This window comes from Canis aureus, chromosome 8 (assembly GCF_053574225.1).
Source record: "Canis aureus isolate CA01 chromosome 8, VMU_Caureus_v.1.0, whole genome shotgun sequence".
Lineage (NCBI taxonomy): Eukaryota > Metazoa > Chordata > Mammalia > Carnivora > Canidae > Canis > Canis aureus.
In genome coordinates, this window is record NC_135618.1 from 8,591,322 (window position 1) to 8,605,204 (window position 13,883).

Genomic DNA, 13,883 nt, shown 5'->3' on the forward strand with positions numbered 1-13,883 from the left:
TGTATGGTATAAGAAAGATAAGTTTCATTCTTATGCATGTAGCTGTCCAGTTTTCCCAACACCATTTATTAAAAAGACTGTATTTTCCCCCTTGTATAATCTTGCCTTCTTTGTTGTAAATTAATGGGCCATATAGGTGTGGATTTATTCCTGGGCTCTCTATCCTGTTCTATCGTTATATGTTTTTCTTTTTGTGTCAGTACCATACTGTTTTGATTTCTAAGCTTTGTGATATGTTTTGAAATCTGGGATTGTGATTCCTCCAACTCTGTTCTTCTTTCTCAAGAAATAGAACAAATAGGGGACAGCCCCGGTGGCGCAGTGGTTTAGCGCAGTCTGCAGCCCAGGGTGTGATCCTGGAGAGCCTGGATCGAGTCCCACGTCAGGCTCTCTGTATGATGCCTGCTTCTCCCTCTGCCTGTGTCTCTGCCTCTCTCTCTCTCTCTCTCTCTCTCTCTCTCTGTCTCTATGAATAAATAAATAAAATCTTTAAAAAAAAAAAGAAATAGAACAAATAGCTTTGGCTCTTTGAGGTCTTCTGTGGCTCCATACACATTTTAGAATTATTTGTTCTAGTTCTATTAAAAATGCTATTGCTATCTTGATACAGATTACATTGAATCTATAGATTGCTTTGAGTATGTATTGGATGTTTTAATGACATTCATTCTTCCAATCCATGAACATTATCTACCTTTCCATTTGTTTGTGTTATCAATTTCTTTCATCAGTGTCCTACAGTTTTCAGCATACACAAAAATTAACTTCCTGCGTTAAATTTATTCCTAGGTATTTATTCTTTTTGGTGCAGTTGAAAATGGGGTTGTTTTCTTTTTTTGGGGGGGGTTGTTAATTTCTCTTTCTGCTACTTTGTTATTAGTGAATAGAAATGCAACAAATTTCTGTATATTAATGGTCTAGAATTTTTAAATCAAAATACACATTGCACCACAAAAAAATATGATCATTTACATATTAAGCAGCTATTATTTAGTCCAAAAATGGTCCCAAGTTGGTTGATATATGAGAGTGAGGCAGTTTGGGCAGAGTTGCATGTCATTGTGCCCTTCTGGGAGGAAGGGCCTGAGTAGTCAGGGCATTGTGGAGTGAGGATGGAGATGTAAAGGAGAGGATTTAAAGAAACTGAAAACTTTTCTGCTGCAGTTTAGAAAGCATAATGAGCCATTCCTTGACTAAATGTCAATACTGTTGGATTCCCTCTCACAGGAACTTCTTTGATGAATTTATGGTTCAGTGTTCAGCTTCACTAACATGTGTGACACTCAAATGAGTTTTGAACATTTCTGAATCCATGTCATGACTTTGTTGGAATCCTATATACTTTAAAAATCCCTCATAAAACCAAAATTCTGTCATTATACAATTAAAAGTGAATTTGGCTACTATAGGAGTACACTGTTAAATAATGTTCTGTTAGATAATCCGGAAGCCTTCTATACTCTTGGCAATTTAGCAGAATGATGGTAGGTCATTCCTTAAGAGAATGACATACATGTGAATACTGTTACTTGATTCTTCACTATCATTAATTACAACAGTAGGAATGCTACATTGCATGTTGCTGACTTGGACACTTTTAAAATCAGAGAAAACAGTACCTGACTTAATCACATGTGAATGAATTCACTAAATGAATTCTAAACCACAACCAGCAGAGTTCTCTTCTTTTCATTCACTCCTTGAGAATCATTTAATAATCTAACTTGGTGATTTCCTTAACTCCAAGTAATTTTTTTTTGAGAGAGAGAGAGACAGAACCACACATGTGCACAAGAGCAGGGGGAGGGGAGGGAGAAGGAAGAGGGTGAAGCAGACTCCCTTCTAAGCAGGGAGCTCAACATGGAGCTTGATCCCAGGGCTGTGAGATCATGACCTGAGCCAAAGGCAGACATTCAACTGCTCCATTCAAGCAAGCACCCCAAGTCCAAATAATTCTAAGAGAGTAACTGCTAGTGCAAATCAATTTAAAAGGAAATAAACTTGCTTAAATAAAAAGTGTGCTCACATGGGGCAAAATACCAGCACCATGTTGTACTGCCAGTTGCCAGTTAAAGACTATAGGTTCATTAAATGTAGAGAATACATGTCTTTTAAGCTTCCACTATATTTCTACTGCTCAGAATTATGGTTCTCAAATGATTTGATTAAAGGTTCTGTTGATTACACTGGTAGGTTAAGCCTTATAAGCTAATTGGTGTTCCCCTCCCTCTGACACACCAGTTGTACTGCTTTTTTTGGCATTAGCATAACACAGTAAGAATGCAGACTCTATAGTCAAACTGCCTGTTTTTATCCCGTGTCCACCAGTCATTATTTGTGTCCTCTTGGGCAAGCTCCTTAACTTTCTAAGTCTCAGTTTTCCCATCTTTAACAATTTACAGACTTAAAACCTATTAGATAAACTCAAAGACGTTCTTCTTGCCTTAATACTTTAAGAATTTTTTAAAAAAAGATTTTATTTATTTATTCATGAGAGACACACAGAGAGAGAGGCAGAGACACAGGCAGAGGGAGAAGCAGGCTCCATGCAGGGAGCCCAACATGGGACTCTATCCCGGGTCCTCAGGATCACGCCCCAGGCTGAAGGCAACACTAAACCACTGAGCCACCCAGGTTGCCCATATTTTAAGAATTTTAACAATTATGGGGCTTGGAAATTTTGAGAGAGGGTTTGATAATAGTTACCTTAAAGGATTGTTGAGGGGAATGGATGAAATAATCCTTGTTAACTACTTGGCAGATTACCTGCACAGTAAAGGCTCCATAAATGTTAGCTTGGATTATTATCATCATCATTTTATTCATATGTGATCAAAGGATATATGAGTGATTTTGATAAGACAATACAACCAAGGACTGTGGAATAGAATTATTTCATGTGAAGTTAATGAACCAAATGTAGTCAAATTCATACCTTTAACTTTAGCACAGAAAGACACTGGTGTTAGCATTTGGAATATGTTGTTTCTACCAGGCAGAGTCACACCTTTTAAAAATTATAAAGGAGTCCTGGAGCGCCTGGTGGCTCAGTCGGTTGAGCATCTGACTGTTGATTTCAGCTCAGGTGGTGATCTCAGGGTTGTGAGGTCAAGCCCTGCATCGGGCTCTGTGCTAAGTGCGAATTCTACTTTTCCCTCTCTACCCCTGCTTGTGCTTCCTCTCTCCCTCTCTTATCTCTAAAAAATAAAATCCTTAAAAAGAATTTTTTAAAAAAGGAATCTTGTAGATATTTGCCGGCTTGATTTTGAAATTTTTTTCAAAATTTTGAAATTTTTTTCTCTAACGTAAAACTATTTAAGAGGAGTCCTGTTTGGTGTGTAACCTACACCTTAATTAAGACAGTTCTGGGGATCCCTGGGTGGCGCAGCGGTTTGGCGCCTGCCTTTGGCCCGGGGCGCGATCCTGGAGACCCTGGATCGAATCCCACGTCGGGCTCCCGGTGCATGGAGCCTATTCTCCCTCTGCCTGTGTCTCTGCCTCTCTCTCTCTCTCTCTCTCTGTGACTATCATAAATAAAAAAAATTAAAAAAAAAAATTAAAAAAAAAAAAAAAAAAAAAAAAAAAGACAGTTCTGTAAGACAAAAAAAACCAATAAACTTATTTTGCTACAACTTTTTTATCCTCAAAATGAAGAGCAGAGCAAACTCAGAATTCCTTGCTTATATTTTATTCAAAAAAGTTAAAGTTAGTACTTATTCAAATTTTCAGAATTTCAAAATGAGAGCTCAGAATACTGAAATGACATTTAAAAAACCATTTTAACTGGTTTTACTCTTACTAAATTTAAAAATTAAACTTATTCTGAATCTATAAATAAGTCAAGATATAATTTGAAGATTTTTTAAAAATTAAATGAAAGTAGCTGATTCATTTATTCTCCAGGACTACTCTTGACAGGCTAATTTTTCACCATCACCAAACCACACAATTTTCTTTCATTTCATCACCAAAAAAAAAAAAAAAAAAAAAAAGGTGGGGGGGGGGGCCACTTGAATTTCCCTCTGGCCAATTCAGCTAAGTTTATCAATCCCTATAATCCTATGTAAGATTGCTTAAAGTTTCCTCATACCCTTTGGTATTACTATTTTAGATTACACAAATATATTAATATGTGCTCACTGGCCAGGAAATGTAGGTTTTGTTTTTGTTTTAGATTTCATTTTTTTGAGAAAGAGAATGAGCAGTGGGGAGGGGCAGAGGGAGAGAGAGAGGGAGAAGTAGACTCCCCGCTGAGCAGGAAGCCTGATTGGATGTGGGGCTGCATCCCAGGACTTGTGTGAGGACCTGAGCAGAAGGCAGCCACTTAACCAACTGAGCCACCCTGGTGCCCCAGGAAATATAAGTTTTTACTGAAGAGGATAAAAATGGTAGTGAGAGAGACTACTTGAATAATGAAATTATCAAAATTATAGGTGGCTATTCTAGAATTTTTCACATATGTTATCTAATCCTAACTAGGAAGCACAAAATTTAAATTTGGATGTAGGTCTGATTATCAAATTGTTATAATCAAAGTGTGAGGTGATAAAGGCTCATCTGTATTATTATGGAGGCATTGGAAATAGTGAAGTAATATATGTGAACAAATTTGAAAGAAACATTCACAAATCTTGACAATCTATCATAATGTAAGAGATCTAAAAGAAGAATGAACCAGAAATAGCTCTGAGGTTTGAGAAGCTATGAGAATGAAGGGTAAGTTTTTGTTGGTTACATAATAAATACTTAATAGGAAATTCTAGATATGATGGAATGACTCAGGTAAGAGCTCAGGACTCGAGCTGTTTGTATTTATTTCAGGCACACAGAATTAGATTACTCACAAACCTTGGTAATGACACACAGTCACGCATGGCCTGCTTTTATTAGGAAAGTATTGCTAATAATGTAATAAGCAACCACAAGCCCACTGAACAGCAGAAGTTAGGACCTTATTAATAATTACATGGAATAATCCCCCATCTACCTCCATCATACTGTCTTCTCCCAGAGAGAAAACTTTAACCCAAAATGGCTTCACTGGAAATATTTAAGGAAAAAGTTGATATCAATTCTACATGAGGTCTTACAGAAAATTAAAGAAGAAATACTTCCCAACTCATTCTATATGACCAGTATTACTCTGTTAACAAAAACAGATGTTCCAAAAAAAGAAAACTACAGACCAGTATCTCCCATAAACATGGATGCAAAACCTAAAATTTTATCAAATTGAATTTATTGGTATGTTAAAAGGATAATGCATCATGACCAAATGAAGTTTATCCTAGGAATGTAAAGTCAATTTAACATTTGAAAATAAAATAATATGCTATAATAAAAATAAATAATTATCTCAATAGATACAGAAAAAGCATTAAATTCTGCATTCCTGAGATTACTATTGCAAAACAGGAATAAAAAGAAAGTTCATCTCAAATAGGACATCTAAGAAAAATCTGTAACTAAAATCATACTTAATGGTAAAAGACTAAACATGTTCATCCTAGGATCAGGAACAAGGCAGATGTTTACTCTCCCTACTTGTATTTGACTTTGTATCGAAGGTTCTATAGCCAGTACAGGCATCTGTACATAGATATAATCATATATGTAGAAAACCTAATGGAAGGTACAAAAAAACCAATGGAACTTTAGCCAGGCAGGATGATATAAGATCAGAATACAAAAATAAACTATATTTCTGTCTACTAGCAACACATGATCAACAAGTTAAATATAAAAAATAACGTCATAAAAATAACATCAACAAATATGGAATGATTTACAGATAAATCTCACAGAAAATGTGGAAGACCTGCATATTGGAAACTGCAGAACATTTCTGAGAAAAAATTATAGAATATGTAAGTAAGTGGGGATTTATATAGATAAGAGTAAAAATATGGAGAATTCATGCATCAGAAGACTCAAGATGTCACAACAGATTCAGTGCAATCCCAATCAAAATCTCAGGCATTTTTACAGAAATTGACAACTTGATTCTAAAACTTGTGAGGTTCAAAGGACTTAGGATAGTCAAAACAAGCTTAAAAAAGAACAAAGAGTTACACTAACTTTTTCAAGGCTCATTATAAAGTACACTAATTGGTTATTTGGGTAGCTCAGATGGTTAAGCATCTCACTCTTGATTTCGGCTCAGGTCATGATCTCAGGGTCCTGGGATTGAGCCCCACATCAGGTTCCACTCAGCTTGGCATCTGCTTGGGATTTTCTCCCTCTCCTCCTGCCCCTCCCTCCCACTCAAGGTCTCTCCCCATCTAATAAAATCTTTAAAAAAAAAAACTAGTACTCTAATCAAGATACCAAGATGTGGCATAGCGACTGTAGTTTAAAAAAAGAATGAAAGAAAAATACTGTTTCTTGACATCAAGAAAGACAGGCTGATGGAACAGAGTCCAGGAATAGACCCACTCATGTATGGTCAATGGATTTTTGACAAAAGTGCAAGAAGGATTTCAGTGGAGAGAGGATACATTTTTTTAAATAACTGGTCCTGGGAAAATTGTTATCCATATGCAAAAAAGTGAATTCTTGCCATATGCAAAAATGAACCCCAAATGGATCAAAAACCGAAATGCAAAACCTAAAACTATAAAACTCTTAGAAGTAAATGTAGAATAAGTTCTTTGTGATTGTGGGTTAGGCCAGTACAACAAGAAAAACACAAATTATTTTTTAAAAATTGATAAAATAGAGTTTATCAAAATGCACAACTTCTCCTCTTCCAAAGATATTGTTAAGAAAATTAAAAGAAACTAAAGACTGGGAGAATATCTTTGCAAATTATACATCTGATCTGGGTTTTTGTATCCAGAATGTATACTTTCAAAACTTAATGGGAAATAGGGGCACCTGGGTAGCTCAGTTGGTGAAGCATCTGACTCGATTTCAGCTCAGATCATGATCTCAGGGTTGTAAGATTGAGCCCCGTATTCAGCAGGGAGTCTGCTTGGGATTCTCTCAGTCTCTCTCCCTCTACCCTTCCCTCCTCCTCACCCCTGGGCTTCCTCACTCTCTCTAAAATAAAAAATAAGTAGATCTCTAAAAAAAAAAAAAAGAAAACTTAATGGAAAATAATTCAGTAACAAAATGGGCAAAAGATTTGAACAGATACTTCCACCAAAGAATATTTAGCAGTAGAAAAGAAATGTATGAAAAGATGTCCAATAGCACTAGTTATTAGGGAAATGTAAACTAAAACCATAATGTGATATCATTACACACTTTTAGAATGTCTAAAATTAATACCAAGTGGAAAGTATCTTGGTGGGAAGATAAAATGGTACAACCATTTAGAAAACAGTTTGGCAATTTCTAAAAAAGTTAAACATCTATAAGGCCTAGCCATTATTCTTTATAGAGAAATTAAAAAAGCATATGTTCATACAAAGACTTGTACATGAGTATTCACAGCAGCATTATGTAATAGTAGCTGTAAACAACCCAAATGTCCATCAGCAGATGAATGGGTAACAAATTGTGGTATATTCATACAATGGAATAATAGTACTAAAAAGGAATGAACTGTTGACATATGTAACAACATGGATGAATCTCAAAATAATTGTGCTGGGTAAAGAAGCCTGACAAAAGAGTACATACTATTTGATTCCATTTATAGAAAATTTAATCTACTGTGATCAAAAGAGTACCTGCCTGAGGATGGGGGTAGGAAAAGCAAGAAAAGAAAGGAGTTCAGGAGTCTGAGAAAACTTTTGGGGGTAATATATATATTGATTGTAGTGATAGTGACACAGGTACATACATATGTCAACTTATCAAATTGAGCACTTTTTAAAAAGTGTAGTTTATCGTATGTTAATTATACCTTAGTAAAGCTGTTGAGTTTTTTAAACCAATGGATAAAATTCTAAAAATTACTCAATTCAGATGTAGGCAGGGAAAGGATAATAGAGGAAGAAAAAAAGAGGCAAACAAATGGTGAAATGGTAGACTTAAGTCCGTTCATATATATAATTACATTAAATGCTGATGGACTAAATGCTGTAATTAAAATATATTATTAGAACTGATTTTTCAAAAAGGCAAGTCCAATTATATGCTATGTCCAAGAGATGTACTCAACATATAAAAATGTAGGCTGAAAGTAAATGGCTGGGCACCTGGGTGGCTCAGTCGGTTAAGCATCTACCCTCAGCTCAGGTTATGATCCTAGGGCCCTGGGATTGAGCCCTGTGTCAGGTTCTCTGCTCAGCAGGGAGCCTGCTTCTCTCTTTCTCTCTCTCTAATAAGGAAATAAAATCTTTAAAAAAATTTTTTTAAAAAAAGAATGTAAATGGCTAGAAAATTATATATATCATGCAGACTAAAGAAAATTGGTGCAGCTATTTTAATATCAAAGAAGTTCAAGACAATGAGATAAAATGAGACTCATACTGATGAGTCAATTAAAAAAGAAGATATCATGATTATAATGCATATGCACTTAAAAGAGCTAGAAATTACATGAAAAAGATGACAGAATTAAAGGAAGAAATAGACAATTCTACATAGTTGAAAACTTAGAAGAGCTAGGCCATAAAAAAAAATTAGTAAAGACACAGAATATCTAAATAACCAACTACCTTGATCTAGTTGATATTTATAGAATATTACAACCAATAACTGCAGAATACAAATCCTTTGCAAGTGCACTTGATACATTCACCAAACTATTCTGAACCATAAATTTACAAGGATTTTTTAAAAAGATTTATTTATTTGAGAGAGAGAGAGAGAGAGAGAGAGAGAGCGAACATGGCAGGGGGATGGGTAGAGGGAGGGAAACTCAAGCAGACTCCGTGCTGAATGTGTAGCCTGTCACAGGGCTTGATCTCAAAGATCCTGAGATCACGACCTGAGCTGAAATCAAGAGTCAGACACTCAACTAACTGAACCATCCAGATGCCCCTACAAGGATCTTTTAATACCATGTGCCTTATACCTTCTATACCCTGAATCTTGGGAAGAGGAGCTGAAAGTTATTACAGTTTATTACTTCCCCGGATTATGCCAATATTTTTTGAGAAGCAATTAACATGCTGTTCATGTTTACAAAAATACATAGCTTATTAAAAATTAAGTCATTAAAAATTCTTACTCAATACTAATATATTTTTTTCAGGTGCAAAAATTTACAAAGCTCCAAAATCACCCTGAGACCACATATAGCAAACATGAATGATATTTCCCAAAAAGCAGAGGTAAGTCTCAAATGTTTAATAAAAAAAAATGGAGGAAACGTAGGATTGACTATAGAGCTGCTGAATGGGCATCTGTTAGGTGGAAAGGTCATAGCTAGAAGTTCATAATGACATGGTGTCAGGATAGAAAACGTAAGAGCTAAAATTCACAGGCTGTTTTTGGGCCCAGTATTTTCACTTGGATTCTAATCTTGGAAACATAATTATTAAATTTGTAAATGATTGTGAAGTGGATGTGATGGCTAGCATCTTAAGTAGAATTTTAATACCTTGATAAGTCGTAGAAGTTATTTTTTTAGTATTAAAAAAGATTTGAAAAAAAAAGATTTGATATATATCCTTAGGGGAAAGCAGTAATTCACTCTCGGGTGAGGCTCCTTCTTAGCTACTTCTTACAGCAGCTGCAGTAAAACTTCTCTTGGCTTTTTTCTGGTTCTTGGCTGTAGTTTCTGAGAGTTGTGTGTAGTAGGAAGAGCTCATCATGCTGACAACCCCAGCATACTGAAGTTTAAAAAAAAAAACAAAACCGTAAATGGCCAGTGACCCCATAAGATGATAATAAAATAGAGGTTGGGTATGCCACAGATTAATAAGTAATTTGCCATTATCACTAGGAAAAAAGGGTTTGGTGTTTTGAAGGCACTGACATTTTATTTACTGGAACATTTTAGGGATCAGCCTTATTTTCAAAATGATGAAAATAATTGGCTTTCCTGGTTTTAGAGTGGAGGGAAATCTTTTCTCCGTCTTTACTAGATTCCTCCTTTCCTGGGAAGCTCTTTTGCCATCTTAGAGTTCAGCCTACTTGTGATGATACAGCCTTTTTACCCATTTTTAACGTTGGTTGACAGAAGTTCTAGATGGGCAGTACAGCAGTAGTAACAACGTATAAATCACTGCTTGTATGCAAAGACCCTGGCCACCTCAGCCACACATGGAAATAAAGGACTGCCCTTCAGTTTTACTCATATTTGATATGGAAGTAAGCAAGAGCATTGGTATATAAATTAGGCTTTAAGGTTTAAGGCCTACATTTTTGCTTTTTTTTTCACCTTCACCTAACTTATTGAAATTAGTCCTGGTATCTTTTAAGTCTAGAGATGTAAAAACCGAATCTTTAATAATGGTGTAGGAAAACATATTGTTTTAAATTAGAATCTGATATTCAATTTTTATATTTTACGAGCCTTTGGCTTCAGTGGAACACACGTACAAAATGGAACTTCTTTATATTAGTATAGTTTTTACTCGTTTTTTCTAAGTTTTATACTTAGACTTTAGAAAGTAATCTGATTATGATTGTACAAATGTTTCAAACTCATTTCTGTTTTCTGTTTCAATAAATATTTCTTATATTGCTTATTCTAATCTATCTTTACCTGATTTCTTTCTTACTTTTTTTTTTAACTGTCTTCTCTTTATTTTCTTCTAACGAAGATTCTGCTTTCTTCATCTAAACCTGTCCCAAAAACCTATGTGCCAAAACTTGGCAAGGGCGATGTAAAGGATAAGTTTGAAGCCATGCAGAGAGCCAGGGAAGAAAGAAATCAAAGGAGATCTAGAGATGAAAAACAAAGAAGAAAAGAACAATATATTAGAGAGAGAGAATGGAACAGGAGAAAGCAGGAGGTTATCTTATTTTATTTTATTCTTGTGCAAAATTCATTTTTGTCTTTTTAATTTAAGCTTTATTCACATTAACCATATTTTAATCTTAAGTGAAATAATTTTCTGTATTTATAAGTTAACTTCGATCTCTTTGTGTATAATTTAGTCTAAATTTTGGACATGCTCATATTAATTTATTTAACCACTTAGATTAAAGAAATGCTTGCTTCTGATGATGAGGAAGAGGTATCTTCTAAAGTAGAAAAGGCTTATGTCCCAAAGCTAACAGGTAAGAAGCTTGAGGAGTAAATCGTAAATGAAATTGCAAAAAACGGAAATGTGGCAAAATATCAGACATGTTTCATATGTTCTTAGGAACTGTTAAAGGTAGATTTGCTGAAATGGAGAAACAAAGACAAGAGGAACAAAGAAAGAGGACAGAGGAGGAACGAAGACGCAGGATTGAGCAGGACATGTTAGAGAAGAGGAAGATACAACGTGAATTAGCAAAAAGGGCTGAGCAGGTATATACTAAATATTGGTATTTGCTTCAGAAACTAATTGTACAGAGTAAAACTCATCAGTGCATTGCCTAACTAAAATAGTTTAATATAACATAGACCTATTAAATAGCTAACTTAAAAACAAGATGTTAAGTACAAATTCTTATTATCAAATACCTAGAAGAAGGGCAGAATGTGCTTACTTTAAGGTTGAATGCTGAGATAACTTGTTATGTACCCTCGTGTCATTCCTTACACTGTCCACACTTCCTGTTTTTCCTGACATGTTAGAGGGCTTTACAAAGATGTAAGGCAGTTTCACATGAAGTATCCACAGTATGCTGGGCTTTCAATAGCAATCAATAAATACTTGTTGGTTATTATTACACACTAAAGCATAATTGGGATACCCTTCCTACTCAAGAGTCTGAAATAAATCACAGTTTATTTAATAATGGTATTATTAGCTAGCTCATTAACTTTTTTTAAAGTTGGGGATGGTGCGGTAGGAGATAGGAGAAATGTGTGATAGTCATTTCCTTCAGATAGCCGTTACTTATGCCCATAGCCACAGGGGACAAATTAGAGGGGAGAATTACTATGATTTTATACAGTTTCTTTAATGAATTTAGAATTCCTGTATAAGCTTAGAGCGTGAGAACTAAGAAGTTGGTAAGTATTTTTAAAATGCTCAAGAATCTGATCTAATTTCCAGAAAAAGCTAATCTCAAAATGATTAATGATTATAATGACATAGAAACTTGAGGTTTTGTCATAATTTCACTAAGTAAAGAATTGGTCAGTTCACAAAATTTTTTAAGGCATTGATATGTTTTACATTATAAATTATCTGTAATCATAGACTTGAAAAGATGACAGTTATATTGTTGATGTACTTAACATCATCTATATTGTTAAGATCACAAGAGATGATCAATGTATTGAGCTTAATGAGATGGTACTTATCTCCTAGACTTGTTAAGATCATATGAGGGGGCACCTGGGTGGCTTAGTCGGTTATGTGTCTGACTCTTGGTTTTAGCCTTGGTCATGATCTCAGGGTCTTGGGATCAAGCCCCACATGGGGCTCTGCACTCAGCAGGGAGTCTGCTTCCCTTCTCTCACTCCCTGTGTCCTCATCCTGCTCAGGCATGGTCTCTCTCTCAAATAAATAAATATTTTAAAAAAATAAAAGATTATATTAATAAATGCAAAACACTTAAAACAGTCCCTGGTACACAGTAAATAGGCTATAAATAATGCTTCACTTAAATAATCATACATAGAGATAAAATGTCATGAAACCATTTTAGCCTCTCCATCTTTCATTGGTAACAAATTAACATAGTCTTCACAGTATAAAACCATCTTTATTGTGAAATTGTACTTGGTTCTTTTTTTTAAATATACTTGGCTCTTTTTTGCCTACTGTTTAAGTGCCTTAAATCTATTTGTTATGCTCCTTCTAGTTTCCTACCTTCCCCAAAAGAAAAATGACAAAGAAGGCAAAGTATATGCCACACCTGCATGTTAAAGAAATTTATTTACCCTGACTTTGCAAATAACCACTTTCTGTGGCACAAATAGCCACTTATATAGTGGCATATGATGACATATGCCAGATGAATTATAGAAAAGAATTGGAATTACCTATATTTTATCACTTTGTACCTATTTATTTATTTTTTTAAATAAAGATTTATTTATTTATTTATTCATGAGAGACACAGAGAGAGAGGGGGGCAGAGACACAGGCAGAGGGAGAAGCAGGCTCCATGCAGGGAACCTGACATGGGACTCCATCCCAGGTCCCCAGGATCATGCTGAAGGTGGCGCTAAACCACTGAGCCACGGAGGCTGCCCTGTACCTATTTATTAAAGAAAGGATGGCATATACTTAACCTCTTCCATCTCGTCATCAAAGATGAGAATTCATTTTGCAATGAAATGTCACCCAGGAGTACAAATATAATAGTATTATAGATTATATATTGTAAATATAAATATATCAACAGGGATCCCTGGGTGGTGCAGCGGTTTAGTGCCTGCCTTTGGCCCAGGGCGTGATCCTGGAGACCCGGGATCGAATCCCACGTCGGGCTCCCAGTGCATGGAGCCTGCTTCTCCCTCTGCCTATGTCTCTGCCTCTCTCTCTCTCTCTCTCTGTGTGTGACTATCATAAATAAATAAAAATTTTAAAAAAATCTTTAAAAAAATAAAAAAAATAAATATATCAACATATGTAATTACATTTATGATATAAATTATAAAGTAATAAGAATAAAGTATATGATTAAAATATAAGGTATTTGACAGCAAATAGTGGGTATATATATGGAGTTAGTCTACTTATTTTTTAAGTCTTTTTCTTATTTTTTAATTACTTTTTAAAAATATTTATTTATTTGAGAGAGAGCACAAGCAGGGGTGGGGACAGAGGGACAAGCAGACTCCTTGATGAGCAGGGAGCCCAATCCCGGGCTCGATCCCAGAACCCTGGAATCATCATGACCTGAGCCAAAGGCACTTAACTGACTGAGCCACT

The 13,883-nt window shown here is 35.2% G+C and overlaps 1 protein-coding gene across 8 annotated transcripts in view; it reads left to right on the forward strand.

Moving 5' to 3' along the window:
- Positions 1-13,883, forward strand: part of NEXN (nexilin F-actin binding protein) — a 51,286-nt gene that overhangs the window by 15,307 nt on the left and 22,096 nt on the right. For 4 of the 8 annotated variants that reach the window (XM_077905129.1, XM_077905127.1, XM_077905130.1 and 1 more), the window contains 4 exons: positions 9,149-9,227; positions 10,665-10,856; positions 11,046-11,124; positions 11,211-11,359. In XM_077905129.1, the coding sequence (XP_077761255.1) occupies positions 9,201-9,227; positions 10,665-10,856; positions 11,046-11,124; positions 11,211-11,359 (447 nt within the window). In that variant the 5' untranslated portion in view covers positions 9,149-9,200. The remainder of the gene's footprint in view (positions 1-9,148; positions 9,228-10,664; positions 10,857-11,045; positions 11,125-11,210; positions 11,360-13,883) is intronic. The other 4 variants (XM_077905133.1, XM_077905131.1, XM_077905132.1 and 1 more) reach the window with 2 other exon arrangements.